Source organism: Alexandromys fortis, unplaced genomic scaffold (genome assembly GCF_014885135.2).
Source record: "Alexandromys fortis isolate MF-2015 unplaced genomic scaffold, M_Fortis_MF-2015_v1.1 scaffold_164, whole genome shotgun sequence".
Classification (NCBI taxonomy): domain Eukaryota; kingdom Metazoa; phylum Chordata; class Mammalia; order Rodentia; family Cricetidae; genus Alexandromys; species Alexandromys fortis.
In genome coordinates, this window is record NW_026068047.1 from 1,211,507 (window position 1) to 1,236,384 (window position 24,878).

General features: G+C 40.8%; 1 protein-coding gene across 2 annotated transcripts in view; it reads left to right on the top strand.

The window, feature by feature from the left end:
- The first annotated feature begins 4,855 nt into the window (after positions 1 to 4,855).
- Positions 4,856 to 24,878, top strand: part of Cep162 (centrosomal protein 162) — a 73,345-nt gene continuing 53,322 nt past the window's right edge. For both annotated transcript variants that reach the window (XM_050118914.1, XM_050118915.1), the window contains exons 1-7: positions 4,856 to 5,101; positions 6,191 to 6,310; positions 10,012 to 10,123; positions 13,152 to 13,298; positions 13,573 to 13,756; positions 15,453 to 15,520; positions 23,436 to 23,554. In XM_050118914.1, the coding sequence (XP_049974871.1) occupies positions 6,254 to 6,310; positions 10,012 to 10,123; positions 13,152 to 13,298; positions 13,573 to 13,756; positions 15,453 to 15,520; positions 23,436 to 23,554 (687 nt within the window). In that variant the 5' untranslated portion in view covers positions 4,856 to 5,101; positions 6,191 to 6,253. The remainder of the gene's footprint in view (positions 5,102 to 6,190; positions 6,311 to 10,011; positions 10,124 to 13,151; positions 13,299 to 13,572; positions 13,757 to 15,452; positions 15,521 to 23,435; positions 23,555 to 24,878) is intronic.

Sequence of the window (24,878 nt, forward strand, 5' to 3'; positions counted from 1 at the left end):
TAGTCAAATTGTTATGGTTACTGGCACCCCCAGTGACCATTTACAGGATTTTGGAAAATTATTTTTAAGAGTTTCATAACTGAATCATAATCCGTGTCATCACGATATAATTGTAAACTGGTAGCCCTGCATGCCCTAGGGAAAGAGCATCTGTCCGTGTTTCAAAAACATTTAAATAATTAAAAGACGACTGCACAATTTCTCAAAATTCTATTATGAATAATTATTTTTATTTTTCTTAGGGAAAAACTATAGCATCAGCTAAAACTTTGAACACCAGACATTATATGTAAAAGAATTAAGAAAAATTTTAATTAAAACAAAAGCAATCAGAATAATGGACAAATGGAGAAAAGTAAACAGTAACAATAAATAAATAAAAACAACACCCTATGGTCTTTAAACTTAATTTTCTTGTAACCAGAATAATAGAAAGCATTCGGTGTCTTTCCTATTACCTACCCAAGTAAAGGGAACCCACATCTGAAGAAGAGGTAAAGAAACAGAACTTTGTTAAATTTAACTATTGTATAACTAAGTAAATTTGCTGCTCCTTAATTGAATCACAGGATGCCTTGGTCTGCATCCCTCTGATGCTTCAGGTCTTGGATGTAGCTGTGTTGTGGATGCTGCCCACATTAACCACATTCTCACACTGTACAGTGTATGTACTGAGCTTTTAGAAAATGAATTGAGGGCTCCTTAGAGTTCTTATCCTGGAGAGCTCAACTTGGAGCTAAATAAACATTTCATATATATGTGTGTGTGTGTGTGTGTGTGTGTGTGTGTGTGTGTGTGTGTGTATATACATATATATTTGAGACAAAAAGCACACATGAAATTTTTAACAATTATGAAAACCCATAAATGTAGGACTCTTTGATCTATCCCAAATGGTACTTACTGGTATTGGGTACTTAGTTTTCCATTTCATAGAATTTCATAGATATTTTAACAAGATGTATGCTTACCATGAGAGTTGGTATTATGCAGTATTTAAAAATAGGTATCTTTCAGTCAGTATGTCAGAGCTGGAGTCTTGGATATGCTTGATTTTAGTTATGTGAACCTCAGAAATTTATTCTTTAAATGTTAGTTTCTCTGAGGTGTAGTCAATACTGCTTACTTTAAAATGGAGTCAGGTAAAGTGAAGAACATGAGAATGTATGCAGTCATGCCCAGCACAAGATATTCTCTCTCTTTCCTCTCTCTCTCTCTCTCTCTCTCTCTCTCTCTCTCTCTCTCTTTCTCTCTCTCTCTCTATCCCCATCTCACCCCCTTGCCTTCCGCCTCTGCCCTGGCAATGCTGAAGTGTTCAAGGGCAGCTTCTGTTAAACTTGTCCGTATTGAGTAAACTTACGGCTTGGTATACCATATAAATCAGTATGGCAAACATTTGAGCCTTTTAAAAATGTTTTTAGGGTCAGACCTTGGTTCAAAACAATGTCTATTCACTCCATAAACACAGTAACATTCATTATAAGCTGAAAGCTGTAATTATTGCCTCTACAGGACTACTAGTAGACTATTAGTCTAATGAAAGAACTAAATTCAACAATTGAGCTTCAAATTATTGTGTCCATCTTAGTGAGTGCAAATGCAATGGGTCTATATGGATAGGTCACACCAAATGCATCATACAGGGCCTTACAGATGTTCTTAGAAGTTTAGTACAATATGAAATCATTGAAGGCTTCTTTTTTAAATCTTTTTTATTTATATATTTATTTATTAAAGATTTCTGTCTCTTCCCCACCGCCGCCTCCCATTCCCCTCCCCCTTCCCCAACCAAGTCCCCCTCCCTCATCAGCCCAAAAAGCAATCAGGGTTCCCTGCCCTGTGGGACTAAAGAACTAACCTGATTTATGGTGTCACACAATGACCTCTTAAATTATATAGACATTGGTCTAGAGGAGGACACGTGAAGATGTAAGAGACTAGGAAGGTAGTTCAGGAAATAACGGTGTGGGTAAGACCTCAGCACTTGAGATTTAGAGAAGGGAATAGAAGGGAGACATGTTGTGAAGGTAGTATTATCAACCATAGAGGGAAGAGAAAACTCCAAGATTTCTGTCAAGTAATTACATGCTGCACCTCAAAGTGCAATGAGAAGCATCGGCAGAAGAAATAGGTATAGAAAGGGAATAAAAGCAAGGCTTATAGGACTGAGGTCAGTGTGTGAAGCACTTGTGATGTAAACATGAGGTCTAGAGTTCAGATCCCCAGCGCTATGTAAAAGCTAGGTGGGAGTGGCAACCTGCCCATAATCCCAACACTCAAGAAGACAGAGACAGGGAATCCTGGGTGACTGGACTGATGTCATATCAGTAAGCTCTGGGTTCAAGTCAGAGACCCTGCCTTGATGTTTAAGGTGGAAATCTCTGGCCTCCAAATGCATTTGCACACAGGTTCTCTCATGCACATGTGAACGTACACTTACACATGCAAAAAAGCAAGGCTTCCATTGCAGTAGAGATGTTTCTAGAATATCATGTGAATATATATGAATTGGGTAATTGTATATAGATCACTAGAACTCATGGGAAATTTAGAACAAAAACAAACAAGATTTTGATATCAATTAAGGTTATGTAGTAGAAACTTTTTTTTCCTTCTAGCAACACTCAGTGATTAAATTTATGATATTACCAAGAACAGTTTTAGTAGCCTGGTGTGGGTGGATGCAAAATTGGAAAATCTAACAAAAGAGGGATGAGGTGGAAACAATTCCCCAGGATAGACTGTTAGGGGGAACAGCAGATAAATACAGAACAGGGTGAGTATTTTGAAAGTGGCATGTTAGACAGAGGATCCCCAGCATGTTTTAACTCCCACTGACAGTTAGAGTGAGACATGAAAACAGCTCCTAAGATTTAAGGTCAGTAAGAACGGGTGAAGCTCCAAATCATATGCTGGACGAGAGATAGGAGAATCACTGAAATAGATAAGGCAGGTCAGGGGGGCGCAGGCACAGCCATCGCTTACAGATTTAGGGAGAAAGGCATGAAGACATTACAGCCTCATGAAACCTACTCTGAAAGACAGACAAGGACATCTTCTCATAATGGTTGTGTGCTATCAGAGAATCAATCTAGAAAGGAGATGAGACAACTATAGGTTTGCAATGGAACTAAAGTTGTTCTCATGACTTGGGGAAGTGTCTTAAGGTTTTTATTGCTCTGAAGAGACACCATGACCATGGCAACTCTAATAAAGAAAGCATTTAATTGGGGTGACTCACTTACAGTTTCAGAGGTTCCGTCCATTATCATCATGATAGGGAGCATGGCGAAATGAAGGCGTTGGAGAAGTACTTGAGAATCCTGCATCTTGCAGGCAACAGGAAATGGACTGAGACACTGGATTGCATCCTGAGCATAGGAAACATCAAACTGCTCCCACAGTGATACTTTCTCCAACAAGGCTGTACCCACACCAACAAAGCTACATTTTCTAATAGTTCCACTCCCTATGAGATTACGGGGGCCAATTATATTCGAACTACCGTATTGGGAGTTTCAGTGACTCAAACCTCCAGGAAAGTCTCAGTAAAAATGGTGAAGGTTGCTAATTTCAGAATCTGAGCGTGTAAAGGTGGTAGAAGATGGGCCTCATATGCGGTAGGGGGGAGCAAAATCTACTAGTACAAAGAGCGAAATTGCTAGTTGAATGCTCAGTTGATGGTAAAAAGAACTGTGTGTTGAGCGAGACTGAAGTTAGACCACAGGCGGAAAGTCCCCAAACTTTCTCAGTTTGTCTACACGAAGTGTCACCGTAATGTTTTTCCCCGCACTCCTTTAGCCGTTGCCTGGGCTACTCGTCTGTTTCAGTGCCGGTGTACTTAGGACAGGGACTGAGCTCACTCAGAACAAGACTAAAAACCAGACCATAAACTGAATTAAATTGACTTGTAAATTGTAAGAATTTAATAATGCATGGAAAGTTCCCACCAAGTGCTCAAAAAATGGGAGCTTCAAACAGGTTTCTGTTTTATTTTTATAGGAAAGTCTCTGGCTTGTAAACACTCGGATGGCAGTATGTACTGTTGAGTGAAACGTTCAGAATTTTTAGAAATAGAAAGGAAGTACAGAATAATGCCCAGCACAAGCCCCTCTACTTTTTGAAGATTTTACTTTGATTCCTATATGGTGTCCTCTGAGATGCAGAACGTGTCTGTGCGTGTATGTATCGAGAGGGAAAGGGGGGGAATGGGAAGAGAGAGTGGGAGAAAGAGAACGCAAAAACTCAAGCAAGTCACCATAGAAGAGAGCTTTGAAAAGCAAGACACCAGAAAAACCAGGGCAGCTCTGCAAGTGTGGCTGTCTTACTGATAATCTTGATATTGTGTATTTTCAAATGCTTGTCCACTAGGTGGCGGACCTCTCTTCTCCTAACACTAGAATTAGCTTTACCAGGTTTGTATTTCTCTCACAAGACCCACACATGGCTTGTTACGTGAAGGAGATGCAACCTCGTAAATTATTTGTACAACTTTCAACCTAGAAGCCGGTGGGTGGTGACGCACTCCTTTAATCCCAGCACTCGGGAGGCAGAGGCAGATCTCAGTGAGTTCGAGGCCAGCCTGGTCTACAAGAGCTAGTTCCAGGACAGGTTCCAAAGCTGCAGAGAAACCCTGCCTCGAAAAACAAAACAAAAAATCCTTTCAACCTAGAAAATAACGTTCAAATGCAAAGGGTGGGAACGACCGGAAAGAAGAGCAGCCTCTGAGGAAGGAGCAGCACCGGGGGATTAAACTACAACTCCCAGGAAGCCGTGCGCTGGCTCGGGATTGTGCGCTTGCGTCCCGTCCTCGCGTCAGGCTTGCGGCGCTGGGATTTACAAGAGCGTAGGAAAAGCGGGGTGCGCGCGCGCGGCGATGCCCATGTCCTCCTTTCCCGGGCGTAGCATCCTGCGGAGCCCGGTGGTTCCGTTTTCCATTTGCAAAGTCTCCGAGAAACGTATAGCTAGTGTGGCTGCTCATTGTGTCATGTGGCCGGTCACATCACGTGACTGCGGGAGCCGCCCGCCTGTGGAGGTCTGTTGCCCTGACAACAACTGGCCTGCCGGGACTTTCCGGGAAAGCGCGGGCTCTTGGTAGCAGGTAGGTCAGGCGCTGTCGCTGCACACGACCCTGTCGCTGTTTCCAGGTTGTACCCCGGGCCGGGCCCCCTACTTTTATTTGAGCCTTACTCCGCTCCTCTGCCCGAACTCCAAGTCGGATGCGTCTTTGCTTTGCGCCAGCCGCCAAAATCTGCACTAATTGCAGCCTGAACACCACCAGTCCGAGGGCCCTTTCGTGGGGTCCACCTCTGACCAAGCTATCTCTGCAACTCCTTATCCTAACCGTTGGACCTCGTGGTCAGTAATGCAAATAAAGGCATTAGGTGTTGCCCTGCAGGTTGCAGTGAATATTATACACTCGAGTCCTCGCCCCAGTCCTTTAGAAAAGCAACCAGGGTTTGTGCTGTCCCAGAGAGTTGAATCCAAAAGCTAGGACAGATCTGAAGATGGGCTCACCCAGGGGAAAGAGTTGAGCTCAGAGGAGCTGCAACTTGGCTAGATCACCCTCAAGATATTCAGGGCATTGTTTCTGTTAGCCTGCCTTTACTTCCAGAGAAACACTTCGTACTGATTAGCGTATATCATTAAACTAGGCATTACCTAATTGTGCTTAATTGAGCCCAGGTTGGCCTCCAACTAGAAAGCCTTATGTCTCCTTATTGTAGGGATTTCAGGCATGCACCGCTAAATTCTTTACTGTATTCTGAGTCTTATAAATTCACTTTATGTCTGGAAACATCATCCCTGCTTGTAGGAAATACGTTTTGCAAGACCGTTAATTTGAACCAAGCAGCCCGAACTGCGCTGTTTTTTACAAGGAGAAAGTACTGTTTCCACTTCCTGCTTTAAAAAAAAAAAATTCTCTCAGAGGACCTGGTTTTTGAGAGATTTTAGTAGAGACAAATACAAACACAGTGGAAAATGTGGAGCCCTCCCCTTAACAGCTGGATGAAATGTAATTACAGACCGTGAGTAGAAGATAACCTTCACAAGCGTTTGCTCCAGTGAATTAGGACTCCACTTGCATATTGTAATTGTGATTTTTATACTGCCGTGATGAAGTTTTTCAGGCATTTAGTGTTGTTTCAATGATGATTTCCTCAAGAGATTTCTTTTTCTGTCTTGTCAGTTAGGGTTTCCAGTGCCTTAAATACTTCTGGATGCTTTCTTTGTGAAGTGAAAATTACTAAGTATGGCTCACTATTCCAAAGAAGAGCTTGATGAAGAATTTGAGCAATTTATGAAGGAGGTAAGTTCAAGCCTTCTAAAGCTTTATTGTAAATCTCACCTAAGACCCCTCCTTAGCTTTCCTCTAAAGACATAACCATCGCATCAGCAAGCACATCCCTACATCCCTTCAGCGCCTCCTAAGAAGATACCCAGGAGCCCTCGGCTCCTTCTCATTTCAGACGCTGGCATCTGTTAGCACAATGCCATCATCTTATCTAGTCTATCCCAGCAGTTCCCAGTGAATGTAGCATTCCCTCCATGGTACATAGTGGCATGCATATGTGAGCAAGGATGTACCCACACACACACAAAATACATTATGGTTTCTAAGAAGCATGCTAACTCCCTTGATCATTATGATATTGTTGAACAAACATTTTGCTCAAAGATATGATTCAATGTCTAGTTTTAAGAGAGTAGTTAAACCCAATTTTTTAAAGTTAACTTTCTTCAGTTATAATTTATAAACCATATAACTCGCCCCTTTAAAATGTATGTGACCACTGTTTTAGTATTTCATAACCTTTGCTATAGTCAACCGTAGAACGCATTCATCGCTCGTCCTTCCCCCAGGCTTGGGTAACCACTATTGGCTTTTTGTCCCTTATTTTGGCTTCATAGAAATGGAACCCTACTGTATGTCTGGTCTTTGGAAGCTGGCTTCTTTTACTTAACATAGTGTTTACAATGCAACAGTCCTGTGTTATAGCATGTCTTGGCGTCAGTTCCTTTTAGTGAGTAGCTTGCCATTCTGTGGATATACTGTTAAGTTTACAGATGACAGACGTCGAGATCCTTCTACTTTGGACAGTCATGGATAATGCTACTATGAATAACCATACAACTTCGAGTGTGGATGGATGTTAATGTCTTCTGAATATGTGCCTAGAAGTGAAATTGTATCATACACAATTGCCGCTCACCGCGCCCCCGTGTCTGCGCTCTGTGCGCTGGCACCCAGTCGGCGAGCTTCGGGCAAGGGGGCTTGATGTGGGAGTGATTTCTTATTAATAAAGAAACTGCCTAGGCCCCTTGATAGGCCAACCCTTAGGTGGGTGGAGAAAACAGAACAGGATTCTGGGAGAAAGAAGCTGAGTTGAGAAGTCGCCATGATTCTCCCGCTCCAGACAGACGCAGGTTAAGATCCTCTCTGGTAAGCCAGCTCATGGGCTACACAGAATATTAGAAATGGGTTAGAACAATATGTAAGAGCTAGCCAATAAGAAACTGGAACTAGCCGGGCCAGGCAGTGTTTGAAAGAATACAGTTTCCGTGTAATTATTTCTGGGTATAAACTAGCCATGAGGGCGGCCGGGTGCCGGGGACGCAGCCCTGCCGCCGCCGCTCTTAATTCAACAGGGGCTGGAGGTTAAAATACACAGACAGACACAGACAGAGAGACAGCGGCACGGGTCATCCTTGAATTCCCCCAGAATGCCCCCTTTATTGTGTTCAGGGGCAGATTATATAGAGATAGCCACGCCCCAGCCAAACCCACCAGAAACCACTCTCCTGCCATCAGGAACTCCTGAAGGTCTCGTGCTCAGAGCAGCTGTAGGCACTCAGATCAGGGGATTACAAGAAATTCAGGATCTGGGGTCTCACTGCTCCCAACACACTATTATTCCCACCAACAGTGTATTCATTTATGAAGGGTCCAATCTTCATTATCTTCCCTGATACTATGTGTGAGCCAGGCTTTTGCTTTTGTTTGATGATAATAGCCTGTGAAGCAGTGTAGAAGATTTGAAAGGCAGAACACGTACAGTGTTTTGGAAGGGTGGGCCATCATCATTTGTTTTCCTGTCTTTGCCACCGCTTGGAATCGGCAATGGTTCTAGCCCTGTATGTAGACAGAGAAACCGCGGAGCTGAGGGCAAGGGGTGGAACGTTTCAATATGGTAGTAATGTTTAAAGACAAACTGGAAAGTGATAGAGATACCAGAAGGCTAGGTTGAAATAAAGTGATTTTTTTTTCTTACACCTTCCCCTTTTCTTACCTGGAAGACAATGAATTCTTTTTAAGCATTTTAAAAATTAAAACCCCATCAAGTTGTTGAGATAGTATTTTCCGTGTGGCAGGTGAAAATATATCATCTTGGAAGTTAGTCACTCACCCTGGTATTGTCCCAATGGATAGCTGTCTGCAGTAGTGGGAAGTAGACAGCCCTTGGCAGAGTCCTTAGTTAGTTTGGGTCCTACTTGTTATCACTCTAACAGTTGCAGTGGGGACAGTCGGTCCCTCTGGGTTTCAGTTTCTCATCAGAAATCTCTGCGAGGTTGTTTAAAGATAAAGTGAGAGGAACCAGGTGCAGCCCTGCCCCTGGGAAGGCACATGATAAACATGGTTCTTCCTAGGGCGTCCGGGGGTGGTGAGGTGGGGGTGGGATGCAGAGTAAGAATGGAAAAGGAAGAGGAACGTAGTGTAGGGAAAATCTCGTGTTGAAGAAGTGGGCTCAGGAGCCCCTAGCTGTGTGTGAGGCCGCAGAACTGAAGAGGAGGAGCCTAGTAGAAGGATGCACCTCAGTTCATAGGTAGAGCCTTCCAGGAGGTGTTGGTTTCCATAATGTGGTCAGCGGATGACTTGATCACATTTCCTTTGCTGCAGGCGTTTAGAAAGCCTCCTGGTCCCTGAGGGAAACCATTTTGGATGAAACCACATTTTATGGGACTGAGCAGTTAATTCAAGAATTGCTCTGTAAAGGAAAAGCTAGATAAGAGTACCAAGAGAGGTAGAGATGAGGAACTCATCCTGTATCCCCCTCTACCCCAATGTAAAATAGACTTTAGTATTCCTCCCTTAATCCCACATTTGCTCCAGGTACCACTTGCTAGGTACTGGAGATCCGGCACCGAGTGGGTTTATAATCAGGAAAGTAGGAGAAGAGGAAGCTAAGGAGGTAACTAGGGTTAGAAAAAGGGATTCAGAATTGTAGTATAAAAAAAAATAGCTAAGGAGTAGGAAGGGACAGATACATGTTGGCTAATATCTGGAGCAGAATGTTTATTTCTGTTACCTCATTTTTCACTCACAGAGACTGTATTCTAGAGTCACTGTAGTAAGTTTTCTAAATTGCCACTTATTCTTAGACCCTAGAAAATGTCCAGAATATGGGGTCTAGTCTTTGTTTTCTAAGCAAGTATGTATATCATATTTTCATATTTTGTTTTGTTCCCGTCTTAGGGTTTCTATTGCTGTGAAGAGACACCATGACCACAGCAACTCTCTTAAAGGAAAACATTTAATTGGGGCTGGCTTACAGTTTCAGAGTTTTAGTCCATTTTCATCATGGCAGGAAATATGGTGCCACTCAGGCAGACATGGTGCTGGAGAGGTTGCTAAAAGCGGGAAGCGAGACTGACGTGGGGCCTGGCTTGAACATTTGAAACCTCAGAGCCCACCCCCAGTGACACAACTTCTTCCAACAAGGCCATGCCTCCTAGTAGTGCCACTCCCTTTAGGCCCACGGGGTGGGGGGGAGGCTGTTTTCATTCCACCACCATGGTTCCTTGTTTAATTCCAGATGTGACCTCAGTATTCCAAGACATATGCTTCATTTTGAAGTTTGATCACCTAAGTCTGGAAATGGAATTTACACATTCTTTCTTAGACTATTATTCATGTGCTAATTGAACTGTGAAAGAGCTAAAGAAAAAACATATCTGGGATTTTGTAATTTGAACTGTATTTTAAAATTTAACAATTTGTATCTTATTTAGCTTTCAGATGATTCTTTTGAAAATTCAAGCAAAACACCGGAACAACCTAAAAGAGAAATGAAGAAGAAAGATACAGTGCCTTGGTGGATAACTGAGGATGATTTTGATGAAGGTAAAGACTGATAATTTTTTTGTTGTTTTAAATCATTTGACCACAAGAGGTCAGTCAAGACTTAATTCTGCAGTTACTGCATCATTAAACTGTAAAGAAAACTGAGGTTTGACTTGATTTTCATACTGTTCTACTTTGTTGCATATTATGTAATTCAGAATGTCTTATTGCATTAATTTGCACTGAGATCATTTAAATTAAGATTAGTCAAATAATTTACATATTATCATATCGTGTATATGACATAAATAAATTTCAAGTGGCTTACTAATCTGCCACTATATTCATGTAACCATATTAACAAATAAGTAGGATTTTATTTATTATCACAGTTTGCTACTAAGTAGTGAAAAGCAATAATTTACTGCCTCAGCTGTAACACATGCCTTTGTCTTCTCTGACCTGTGTTTATACTTTCCCCAGGATGTTCCTGGTCACATTTTACAACTGCAGTGTGACCTTAAGTGTTGCTCACACATATAATAGGTGTGCATCATATGTAGTGTTGTCTATGACGTGTATATCAAATCACAAATCACACTGTGTCTGACGTAGGCTTCTGCTGCTGCTGCTGCCCCAGTTGTAAAGAACCGTGACTGCTACTGTGTTCTCCGTACTTGGGGTCAGGGTTAAGCACAATTATGACGAATAGCACTTCTATTTCTCCTGCCTAGGGGAGGATTTTACCCATGGCTTTTATTATTGTCTGTGGGGTTTGTTTGTTTCTCTTTTTCATTTTTCCCCAACAATGTTGAGCCTGGATTCTCTCAAGTGACAATTTAAGTTCTGTATACTCTGATGGTATCCCTCCTCTCCACATCATGTGATTGCACCATGCTCAGTTCTTCTGTCTTCTAGAAACACCTTTGGACCCCAGCCTCTATGCCTTGCTTAGCCCTTGCTGTCATAGGCCTTCGTCTAACATCCTTGTCCAGTAAGGCTCATGTCACTGCTTCCCACAGTCCTGCAGTAATCTCCCAGCTCCCTCTTAACACAAGGGTTTGTGCCTTTGGGCCTTGAACACCACAGGGCACCTCCACATCAGATGGCACTCCTGGACTTAGGAGCTTTGTGTGGATGGGAAGTGCTCCTTTCCTGCAGTAGCATAGACTCCACAGTGCTCCTCCTTCCCTGTGTTAGCATAGACTCCACAGTGCTCCTCCTTCCCTGTGTTAGCATAGACTCCACAGTGCTCCTTCCCTGTGTTAGCATAGACTCCACAGTGCTCCTCCTTCCCTGTGTTAGCATAGACTCCACAGTGCTCCTCCTTCCCTGTGTTAGCATAGACTCCACAGTGCTCCTTCCCTGTGTTAGCATAGACTCCACAGTGCTCCTCCTTCCCTGTGTTAGCATAGACTCCACAGTGCTCCTCCTTCCCTGTGTTAGCATAGACTCCACAGTGCTCCTTCGATTTTGTTGTTGTTGTTGACAATGATGTTATTTGTTAGTTTTTTTTTAACTGTGGTACATTAAAGGAGTTTCTCAGTGAAAACTTCAGGTGATTTTTCGTCAATTCCTTAAACCACATAACTATTAAGTATGCTTATAAAGAAATTTTTTTCTAGAATTATTTTTCCCATAGTGTTCAGAAAAGATATCATAGGATAAAAGTACTTTGGAAATGTTGCCAAAGATTTGGGGCTTAATTAGCATGGAAGCCTTTTGTCTAGAAAGTACTAAACCAGAGCAGAAATGTGCAAATATTCTAAAAGGGAAGAATAACTCCTAGAACAAAAATACTTACCTGTAACAACTAAAACTATAAGTTGTTTTTAAGAAGGTCTCAGTTCAAAGTAGATGCAGTGAATAAAAGAAGCAGGCTAAGCTAGGTGAAGCACAACCCCTTAGACTTCTGTAGCACGTGAGAGCTGCACTCCACTCCACTCCACTCCGAGTGCAGCCTGCACTGTTCCCAGTCACAAGCTTTCAGTAAGTTCACAGTGCATTCTGTGTACCAGGCTCTGTTGTGCTCACTAGGTGGGAGTCCTGCCACAGACTGAAGCAGCTTCTGAGGGACCTGTATACCCATCCTAAGGACAGGGATTCATTCGTTACCAGCCTTGAGTACCTACCAGTAAACATTAAAACTGAACAAATTCTCATAGAATGTTGGGTTTTGATTTTTTTTTTTTTTTTTTCATTTGTCATAAGGCTAAAGGGTCTGTCTAGTGAGCGAAACTGGGATTCTCTGCTGGTCCATCACTAAGCTATCTGTGAGTTTCTGTTGTTGGTTGGCGGTCAGGGTCACATCTGCTGAGCCCAGCGATAGAGCCAGAATGAAGAGCTGACAAAACAGCAACCACTATGGTTTGCACTCGGTCATCTGTGGGATCCGGGTAGATCCTAACTTTGTACAACTGTGCGGAAATTACTGTGAGTTCCAGTAAGGCCACTATTCACATAAAGCCAGGAAAAAACTTTATTCTGGAGCCCAGGCTTTTGTCAGGTTGATAGCAGAGGCTGACCATGACACAAATCAATCATGAAATACATTTAATATCTCTTATAATTTAGTTTCAGAGAAAGGGTGAAATTCAGAATTGTGTTAGAGAATGTGATAGCCTTGCCTCTCCAAAAAATATTACACATACCTTGGTGTGAGACTTTCCCAGCATTTGAGAAATGATGACTTCAGAGATGTTCTGGTGTTTCCTTGAAATTGTATTTACAAGGAACTTGTCTAGCCCTCGTATTTGTCCTTGAACCCACTCTCCCTGTCTTGAGTTGTGTATGTTGGTTCATATTTTTCATAGTCAGTGTCAAGCAGCAAAACTGGGTAAGGAATCTTATGCAAACCTTTAAAATGTTCTTTTTAAAGCAAAGGGTACTGTATTCAAGCAAAATTACAGTTTTTCTTTTGTAAATTCTAGTTCTAGTAATTTTATTTTTATTTAAACAGATTTGTAGCCATTATGTACAAAATCAATTAAGAGAGTTTCCTTGCATTGGCATAATGATCATAACAGTTCTCTAAACAGAACTACCTGAATATAAATATGAATACCAACTTATAAAGTCTTGTTCCTAGGAGTGCTTGGGACAAATGTGAGCTATTTGAAGACAAAGAAGGCTTCCCATCCTATTTTGGACACAGAAGAGGAGTCTGCTGATAAAGCTCAATTTCTTAAGAGCAGTGGAACCTCCATCTTGAGTGTTGACAGCTTAGAAGCAAATGGTGAGAAGGGAGATGTGAATCGGGAAGTCACTGCTACTGCACTTCAGACTTTGGTAGCAGTGGGCTCAACTGTCCCCAGCTTCTATCACATATCATATTATATGATCTCCCAGAGAATCAGGGTCACAACTTAGACACAAAGTCTACATTACAGCCTCTCGTTGATCTGCTTGATGGGTGGGGGGTTTCCTCTATAACGTCAGCAAAGGGATTGTTTAATTTTATCAAAGTTGTACATGTTAACAAAATATGTTTATCATTCATTTCTGTGTAGAATTAGTCATTTCTGAGCTCCATCATAGTACCCTGGGGTTGGGGTTGGACACATTAGAAGAACAAGAAGAGAAAGAGCAGTTCTTTGCCAGACTTGAAAAAGGCTTGACGTCTTCTATTGATTATTCCAAATTAAATCAGGAACTAGATTCTGATGACTCCGCACAATTCAGAGCTTTACAGAGGTAAATATAGTGAAAACATTAACTAATTTTTGTGCTTTTCTATATTTCTGTATGTGCAAGAATTCTAATAGGTAAACATATAACAGACAAATCCCATTCTGTGTGTGTGTGTGTGTGTGTGTGTGTGTGTGTGTGTGTGTGTGTGAAGGCCAGGGTTTGGTGCCAAACATCTTACTTAATTAACCGTGTGGCTGTTTTTCTTCTCATAAATAAAAATTGGGTTATGGTCTTACCTAGGATCTTAAGAACACAAAAATGAAATTGAAAGAGTTGGGGGAATCATGGTGTGTGGCTCATTAGAACTGAGTCTCACAGATGAAGTAGACTGGCATGGGCTATGGGGTTTGAGATGGCAGCGCGCTTAACCAGCTGCATTCAGCATTGTAGAGGTGACAGTTAACAAGAGTCTTCAGTCAGAGCAGTGGACTCTATTTCTCACAACCGTACCAGGTACTGGTTTAAGGCCCTGTCCTAGTTACTTTTCTATTGCTGTGGTGAAACACAGAGACTGAGGCCACTTATAGAAGGAAAAGTTTATGTGCTTAGTATTTCTGAGGCTAGAGTTCATGATGGTGGAGCAAAGGCGTGGCAACCGGCAGCAGGAACACCTAAAGCTCCCATCTAGATCCACAAGCCCCAGGCAGGGAGAGATGTTGGAAGGCATTGCTTGCTGATCAGAGGTTGCAGTCTACCATAGCAACTGGAAGACTCCCTTTCCCCAGCAAAGCTCCTTGCAGTCTACCTAACCTTATCTGGAGAATGTCTCTGGGCCTGGAGGACTGACCTTATCTCAAAGGTGACCCTTGACACAGTTCCCTGCAAACACTCTTCCCTTGATGACCCACAGGGCAGGTAGGCAAGTGCTCCAGCCATTTTGATAGGATCCTACTGCCACATACTAAGCCTTGTGATAGGAGCATGCCACTTAAGGAAGATTATGATCCTTCTATTCTAGAATAAAGTTGAACTGACTACTGAAGTCTGTCTCCCAGAGGGCTATCTCCGTTCATGATCATGGGCCATGTGCAAAGCTTTCTGTCCCTTTGCCCTCTCGAACTGATGACTGGAAAGGAAAAGAAGACCCCCATAGAGAACTAACTGAGAAAGCTTTTGAAACCTTAAAGACCACCCTACTAACACACCTTTTCCAACAAGGCCACACCTTTTTAATCCTTCCCAAACAGTTCCACCAACTGAGGAACAAGTATTCAAATATATGAACTTATGGGGGTCATTATAATCCAAATCACTACAGGTCCCTATCAGCTTCCACTAAGAGTTACATTGCTTATTAGCATATAAATGCTAACTTCATTTTGTGGAGTTTTGTAGTTGTTTTGGCCTTCCTGTAATTTTCCTCATAGCTCATAATTCCTAATCTCTAATGAAGAAGAGGTACCTGGTTCATGGGATGAGATGTGTTCATATTAATGTACACACATAAAATTGCGTGTACTTGTATCTTAAAAAATGACATTTTCTATTGATTATTTGCAGCTCAAATTAGGTTTAGGCTTTAAGAATCTTGTTTTCAAAACATTTCCTTCTGTCACCCTAATTTTTAGCTTTGGTAAAAATTAGGTAGAACAATGGTACTTGAGAAGACATAATTTTAGAAAATTTGAAACAAATAATGCAACATACATTGTATGGATACATATTAACCTGTGATATTGCATGTTAAATGTTTTTCCAGTTATCAAGCTAGTGTGGACCCAGCTGAAGATGGGCATAAGAATGAATCAGAGCATGAGGGACTTCCAGGTAACTTCACTGGAAAGATAATACAACATATAGTACAGACACTGATAAGAACAGTATCGAAAAGATAAACCACATTGTCTTAGAGAGTGCTGTGAGCAGCAGTGTACAGTGCCTGTGTTATTATCTCAATAACTAAGAAATTACTAAGAGGAAACCACTGCCTCATATGGTGAAGATAGTGGGGATCCAAAGGCAGAAGAAAGACCTCTACTGTGTGGTGCCAGGAAGTGGTCCTTTTCTCCTTCTTTACCCCCCCCCCCCTTTTTTAAAGATAAAGTCTTGCTTTACTTTGTTGGGTGACCTTGACGTTACTCTGTAAAGCAGGCTAGCCTTAAAAATCACTATGTAAAGCAGGCTGTCCTTGATCTCAGAGATCCTTCTGTCTTTGCCTCCCAAGTGCTGGTATTAAAAGTGTGTATGTCTGTTTTTACATTTAAAATGGTTTTTCTGAATAACATGGCCACCTCTGGTATGTAATTGATAAGTATCTAGCATGGATTTTAATTGTTCTTAATAAAAACCCAGAGTCAGATATTAGGGGTGAAAGCTGAAGGATCAGAGAAGCAGAGCAGCCACTAGGGAGACCTCCACCAGTGCTCAGACAGAAGGGGCAATCCTATCCTCAGACTGCCTCAGACCGCTTGCTCTGGCTGCTGCCTCAGACTGCACTGAGCTCCTATCTCCTCCCACCTTATATGTCTTCTCTGCCCAGCCATATCTCTCCTGCCTCTACCTCCATAGTGCTGGGATTAAAGTGGACCCAAGTACTGTGACCATCTTTATGTGAGCTCTGCTTCTCTTTTAGACAGATTCAATCTGCTGTAGCCCAGGGTGGCCTTGAACTAACAGAGATCCCTTGGCCTCCCTCTCTCCAGTCCTGGGATTAAAGGTGTGTGCCACCACTCCCTGGCCTCTAGTGTCTTGCTTAGCTCTGCACTCTGATATTCAGGCAAGCTTTATTCATTAAAACACAAACAAAATATCACCACACATCTACCCTTTACAAATGGTGTTTAGTGAGTGATATGATTGTGAACTGTTTTCATTTTTAGTTATTTGAAATAATAATATTGCTGTATAGCCCAAACTTGCCATGAACGCATACCAATCCTTCTGCCTCAGCTTCTTAAGTCCTGGAATTATTATACATCTAGCTTGTTTTCTGTCTCTTATTGTTTTTGCTCTGCATTCTCCTGGTTTACTGATAAAACTCGATTCTGTTCCCTCTTTTGGCTTTTTAGTTAAACCTTCTTGTTGTATTTTTGTCTGAATTGATACAAATCATACATATTTTTACCTTATTAAAGGGTATTCAAGTGACATTCTACTTTATGTGAATTGCTATTCATATACATATTATATGAATATGTGAGCATCAAAACTCGACCCCTCTGTGTCTATTTATAGGTATTTTTTGTTCTACTTGTCTTAAAATACTAGAATATGTTCTACTATTGATGAAAATCTTTTAAGGAATGTGAGGTGTGTCCTTGTAAATATTTGTGTTGTTCCACTGCTTACTGTCAGGTCTGTATTCTGCTCCTGTGTATGGATTTCCGTTTCTGCACATACTCTTTTCTTCAGCATGAAGAACCCTGTTTAAACCATCAAGTTTAATGTTGTTAAGAACAGAGTCTCCTAGCTTTCCTTGTTTGAATATGATTTATCTTCATTATTAAAGAATATTTTATACTAGGTATGGTGGCTGATATCAAGGCTTGGGAACCTAAGTCAGGAGGATTGAGAATTTTTTTATTGATTTTTATTGAACTCTACATTTTTCTCTGTTCCCCTCCCTGCTTCTCCCCACCCCCTTCAACCCTTCCCCAAGGTCTCCATGCACCCAATTTACTCAGGAGATGTTGTCTTTTTCTCCTTCCCATATAGACTAGTTCTATGTAAGTCTCTCTTAGAGTCCTCATTGTTGTCAGAGTTCTCTGGGATCGTGGTTTGTAGGCTATTTTTTTTCTTTATGTTTAAAACCACCTATCATTGAGGACATGTGATAATTGTCTTTCTGTGTCTGAGTTACCTCCCTCAAAATAATGTTTTCTAGCTCCATCCATTATCCTGCAAAATTCAAGATGTTATTTTTTTTCTCCTGTGTAGTACTCCATTGTTTAAATGTACCACATTTTCCTTATTCAATCTTCGATCGAGGTACATTTAGGTTGTTTCCAGTTTCTGGCTATGACAAACAATGCTGCTGTGAACATAGTTGAGCACATGTCCTTGTGGCACGATTGAGCATCCTTTGGGTATATACCCAAAAGTGGTATTACTGGGTCTTGAGGAAGGTTGTTTCCTAATTTTCTGAGAAATCACCACACTGACATTCAAAGGGGTTGTACCAGCTTGCATTTCCATCAGCAATGCAGAAGTGTTCTCTTTTCCCCACAACCTCTCCAGCATAAATTGTCATCAGTGTTTTTGATCTTGGCCATTCTTACAGGTGTAAGATGGAATCTCAGAGTTGTTTTGATTTTCATTTCTCTGATGACTAAGGATGTTCAACATTTCCTTATGTGTCTTTCATCCATTTTAGATTCCTCTGTTGAGAGTTCTCTGTTTAGGTCTATACTCCATTTTTTTTTATTGGATTATGTATTCTTTTGGTGACCAATTTCTTGAGTTCTTTGTATATTTTGGAGATCAGACCTCTGTCTGATATGAGGTTAATGAAGATCTTTTTCCCATTCGTAGGCTGTCGTTTTGTCTTGTTGACCCTGTCCTTTGCTTTACAGAAGTTTTTCAGTTTCAGGAGAAATCCAAATAGATCAAAGACCGCAACCTAAAGCCAGCCAGCCACACTGAACCTTATAGAAGAAAAAGTGAGAAGTACACTTGAACGCATTGGCACAGGAGACCACTTTCTAAATACAACCCCAGCAGCACAGACACTGAAAGAAACAATTACTAAATGAGGATTGAGAATTTAAGACCAATTTAAACTCTGTAGTGAGACCCTGATATAACAGGGATACACACTACTTTCGTAATATAGGGTTTCTTTCTTTTGTTCGTTCTTTCTTTTTTAATAGAGTTGCATTTTTTCCATTTTTTTCTTCTGACCTCATTTCTCATAAGGTCACTCATAATTTCTTATAGTTTCTTTGCCTGTGTATCCACTCCCATGTATCTGGAGCTTTAGTCTCATGCAGGTACTAGATGCTCAGGTCCTATTACAATTGCCTAGTGCACATGCCTGTATGCTTTGTCATTTCTGGTTTATTTACTTTACACCTGTACATGCAGGCTAAGTACATGTTACTCTGCATTGTTTACAGAATGATGACAGGGGACAAGGTACATGTCTAGTGCGGACACAATTTGTTTCCAGATTTCTTTCCCTATGAATGCATGGTCCTTTTTTTATTATTTTTAATTGAGCTATATATTTTTCTCTGCTCCCCTCCCTCTCTTTCCCCTCCCCTTCTACCCTCTCCCAAGTTCCCCATGCTCCTAATTCACTCAGGAGATCTTGTCTTTTCTACTTACCATGTAGTTTAGATAGATCCATGTATGTCTCTCTTAGGGTCCTCATTGTTGCCTAGGTTCTCTGGGATTGTAAATTGTAGGCTGATTTTTCTTTGCTTCGTGTTTAAAAATTACTTGTGAGTGAGTCCATATGATATTTTTCTTTCTGGATCTGGGTTACCTCGCTCAATATGATGTTTTCTAGATTCATCCATTTTCCCCCAAATTTCAAGATGTCATCATTTTTCTGCTGTGTAGTACTCCATTGTGTAAATGTACCACAATTTCCTCATCCATTCTTCAGTTGAGGGGCATTTAGGTTGTTTCCAGGTTCTGGCTATGACAAACAATGCTGCTATGAATGTAGTTGAGCACATGTCTTTTTGGTATGATTAAGCATCCTTTGGGTATAAACCCAAAAGTGGTACTGCTGGATCTTGAGAAAGGTTGTTTCCCAATTTTCTGACAAATCGCCATACTGATATCCAAAGGGGCTGTCCAGTTTGCTCTGCCACCCAAATGAAAGAGTGTTCCCTTTACCCCGCATCCTCGCCAGCATAAGTTGTCATCAGTGTTTTTGATCTTGGCCATTCTTACAGGTGTAAGATGTAATCTCAAACATGCTTTGATTTTCATTTCTCTGATGGCTAAGGATGTTGAGCATTTCCTTAAGTGTCTTTCAGCCATTTTAGATTCCTCTGTTGAACGTTCTCTGTTTAGGTTTGTGCCCCATTTTTTAATTGGGTTATTTGTTTTTTGATGACCAGTTTCTTGAGTTCTTTGTATATTTTGGAGATCGGCTCTCTGTCTGATGTAGGGCTAGTGAAGACCTTTTCCCATTTATAGGCTGTCATTTTGTGTTGTTGACCATGTCCTTTGCTTTACAGAAGCTTCTCAGTTTCAGGTGGTCCCATTTATTAATTGTTTCTCTCAGTGTCTGTGCTACTAGGGTTATATTTAGGAAGTGATCTCCTGTGCCAATGCGTTCAAGTGTACTTCCCACTTTCTCTTCTATGAGGTTCATTGTGGTTGGCTTTGATCCATTTGGACTTGAGTTTTGTGCATGGTGATAGATATGGGTCTGTTTTCATTCTTCTAATGTTATATCCAGTTGTGCCAGCACCATTTGTTGAATATGCTTGCTTTTTTTCCATTTACTATTCTTTGCTTTCTTTTGTTGAATGTTGTAGATTTTATGATATCTGGATTTCATTTAAAAAGGTGTTCAGCCTATTCTGGTAGACAGTCTTATAACTTGGTCCATTTAGGCACTTCTTGTCTCACTTAGTGGTATCTAGAACAGCCACTCTGGACATCGTTTGTCTGCTGACCTATGGCATTTCTTCTTGAGGGTTCTTCTAATAATCCCCCGTACTCAGTGAGGGCCTGCTACTCATAGGTTGGGGTTGAAAAGTCTCCTGAAGGAACTGTCCAAGCTATAGTTTTCCAGTTCCTGGCACAGCCTTTATATTAAGGGTTTAGCATTTTGTGACCACTCAGAAGGACCCTCATCCTCAGGGACCCATGCAGATTTCCCCTGGAACTCCTGCTGAATGTGCCCACGTCATTACTGCCCCACAGTTGCTGCATGGCTTGGCCTCTCAGAACTCTTCATTTTCTCAGTTCACTGAAATTGCCTCACCTTCCCTCATACTCCAAAAATGTATTCACCTTCAGTGATTGTGGAGCTCGTGTCTCGTTTGTTTATATTTCTTCGGAATTACATTTTTCCCTGCCAATTATCTGAACAAAAGACAATTACTTCTTATATTTTGTGCCAGAGTCCAGCTCCAGCAGGTCAGAGAAACTGGAGAGGAGATGTGGGGTCAGCAGCTATTACAAACACACAGGAGACTTATCTGAGGAGGCAAAACTTAATTCTTTTCTCATTTATTTTTCTCTTAACCCTTTTATACTATCTCAGACAAAAATCTCTATGCAAGAAGGAAATCACCTCACAAACACAAATTACATATTTTCCAAAAACAAAATCTTTACATTAGATTAGATTAGAAGAAATCACATTATGCTCACAAGTTACATGTTTTTCATAGAAGCCCATGTAATTAAACATTTTTCTTTGTATTAGTTTTTCCACTATAACAGCTTCACTCCAAAACAATGATTTTTTTTTATTTTTGTTGATTAACAAAACTTTATTCAAGCCAAGTGTATTTCAGCCAGTTCTTTCCTACCTTTGTTTGCAGTTTCAGGGTAACAGATTCCAGTCCTAGTTCTGCTCTCTAAAACCTTACTCCAGTAAGTAGATGGTCTAGCTAACCATCTGCTTTTCCTTACAAACAGTAGGATCTTTAATTCCTTTCCACAACTTTGGTTTTACAGGATACACACTGAAACCCGTGAACAATTCTGTAAGCTACATGACCAAAGAACTCAGACCTAACCTTGGGTGCAGGGACATTATTGCCTTTTTTTGGTCTCAGCCTAGTTTTTTCCACAGGCAGAATTCACAGGTCTGTAATGCATGGTACTTGTTGTTATTTTCCATCCTTAGCAAATCTCACATCTCTAAGTGCTGTTGCTCTATAAAAATCATCTTCATTATGATTTGCATGTAAATTGCCCCATGAAGAGTGGGAATTTTCCCATAAAACAATCACACTGTACTAGATACAGTGGGACTCTTTTACATAATAGTCCCACCATGCCAAATGCAGTAAGAATGCGGTAGCAGCAAGCAGAAGATGGCACAGCAGAAGCTGGGGACATTCTGGAGACAAACCCCTGGGGCTTTGCCTCTCGGGGGTGTGCTCACCGCAGCTGAGTAGCTGTGCTAACCAGTGAGATGTACGCCATAAATGACATTGCTGACTGCAGCTCCTCTGACAGCCCACTGCTAGTTTTGTCTAATTGTTCACAGTGGAATTTAAACCCAGTTTCTTCAGTCCTAGCATGACAGGAGGATTTTCAGATTGCATTATACTCAGAGCTTACAGGTAAATTTGCCAATAAAGGATGGAAATAGCTCCAAAAAGGAGCATTTAGACTTTAATTGCCTATGGTTTACTTTCTGAATTTTAAGAACATGTTCTTGTTTTGAAAGTCATAATTTTGAAGTTAAGCATAGAGAATATTTTGAATGTGTAATACGCTACAGGCAGCACTCAGTGTCGCTGTGGCTGGAGGACTGGGCACCAACCCAGGTGGTTCTCAAAATGACCACCTGTTTGGTTTGCTCCCTCATTTTTGTGTCAGCTTAATTCACGTTGATGATTCTGAAAGCTCTGACATGTTTTCCTTCCTTCTACTTTTTCCTTTCATTTCTGTGTCACTTGCTAGTGACTTATTTCCCACCAACTCTGCTCATGACAGATTCCTAGGAAGGAGGCGTGCCATTCATATGTTATATGGGAATATTTTCCTATAATTTGTTCAGTTACTAAATGAAGACATAAAATATAGTTTGGAATAATGTGCATTAGCAATTTTCCCACTTAGAAGGTGGGGCTGACTACTTGCTTGGCATGTCCAAGTTCATTTCCCACTGCAAAGGGAAAAAAGATAAAAAATGATATGTCTTCATTAGCTTTTAATGTAGATTAAGCAAAACTAGCTCTAATACTGCCAATCAGTACGATTACAGATCATATTTGTGCATGTTATATATGAAATACTCCTTAGATACCGCTTAGCTCTCAGATCTCAGTGTTCCTTGAGATAAGTGCAGTTGTCATCTCCACAGGTGAGAAGAGTAAGGCCAGGGGTTTGTAATGGTCTGTCATTCTGAAGCCGAAGTAGTGGGGTGAAGAGCTGAGTCTAGCCTTCCGGTTCCAGGTCACGTTCTTAAGCACTACTTTCACATACATCTCCATACTGTAACTCTGCATTCTGAAAAGGGGTTCCTTTCCTTTACCCCACTGATCTCAGTCAGCCTTTTGATTTAAAAATAATAAACAACTTAAAAATTTATGAAAGAGATGTTGGCTGTATAACTCCTGCCCCATGAGTAGACTGATGAGATCAGTTAACTTGGAGATCCCTTTATTCTCCCACTGCAAAGGCACGAAGACATAGTCTAAGAGCTTTACACCAAGAATTATTCAGGTCTGAAGAACAGCAAAAGCCATATAGGGCCAGTATTTATGTAAGGATATGTCAAAGTACAGAAAATAAAATAAACCTAAGATTGTGTTCATTTTAGTTTGAAGTTATTTGTTAGAAAGAAAGAAAAAAAAGAGAAAGGGAGGGAAGGAGAAAAGGAGAGAGGGGGGATGGAGGGAGGGAGGAAAGAGAGAGAGAAAGGATGGAGGGAAGGAAGGAAGAAAAAGAAAGACGGAAGGTAAGGAGGGAGAACCTCGGAGGTACCTTCATGCTATTATCCCCGAGGATTATATTTGGAGATATTTTCTTTGTGAGCCAGTAGTACTTTTTTGAAATTTAACTTTGACAGTATGATCTTTCTAACAATAATCTTCAGAAACATACAGTGATGATTTTGAAGATGCAGAGGATGTTGATGTACCTTTGATTACTAAAGATGAAGAGACCCATCCCAGAGAGACCTCTGAGTCAGGAAAAGCAGATGTTCCCACACAGGTATATATCAGTTGTCTTTTAACAGTTTTGTGACTGCTTTTATCAGCTTGGCAAACTCATCATGTAAAGACTTGAGGTGCAGAGTTCCTTGTGGCCTCGCTCATTGCTAACTTAAAGTCTCAGGGTATCAGTATACATTAAACAATGATAATAGTTGATGCTTTTTTATGGGATGACCTTTGCTGCATAATTGCTTTAAGGTAAGCTTTAGCAATTGAACACAATTGACTATTGATGCTATTTTTCAGTTGATCTATGAACTAACATCATTGTAAGACCTGACCTTGTGGAAGCTGTAAATAGCTCTTCTCAGGATTGGTAAGATTGGCAGTGTCAGTATCTGGAGCTCCTGTACTTAAGATAAAAAAAAATCACACTGTTCTGTTGTTCACATACAGGCTGCTGCTCTAGTACTGTCATTCCCTCAGTTCTTACCAAGGTGTGTTTAAGGCTGCCTTAAATACTACGTATGTGCAATAATTTGTCATTGTAGCTATATAATAGTAGTTAATGGGATCTTTACTATTATTTTGGTCTTCATCTGGGCAGTTTTTGGGGGCACTGTTAGGACAAGATGTTTTAAGCTTATATAAAGCCATAGATTATCTAAATAGAAACACATTGAAGTTATACATAAATGCTTTGGTTTTTTAATTTATATAATATCTCCTCAAGTGTATATACATATATCAGTTTTCAAGAAGCAAGATGATTTTTAAATTAACAGAAAAATTAATGTAACCTCATGATATCTTTAGAAATTCATGGTATTTTATGTTTGAAATTTGGCACTCCCAATATTTAATGAAAATTAATAAAGAGCAGGATATTACCATTTATCAAGAAGGTATAATCTGCATAATAATAGGAACCCTCCCAGAGAGCTGAGTAAAAATGAAAATGATAAAAAGCTAGTGTTAACTCTAGAAGACCCTACACTGCCTGCCCAAGAAGGGAATCAAAGGCGATGCTACATAAAAACCTTAGTAATGAAGAACTGCATCTCTCCTGCCATTTGGTAGCATGCCTGTCTGAAGGTATGTCCTTCAGACTGTAGAGAAAATGGGGAATTGGATGTATATTTGGTAATTAAGTTTTGAACAATTGATTGATGTTATACTTGTAGGCTCCTGTGTGACATAGCCCTGTTACTTTGATATTTAAAAAAAATACATTATTTTTGAGACATTATTTTTGAGCATGTGACCTCTAGGTACTTTAGGCAAATCTTCTTAAAGCCTAAAACAGGTTTAGCAATTGCCCAGCTTTAGAAGGAGCAGGTAGAAATTCCTGTACAGCTTTGGCTCAGACAAGTGTTGATGAA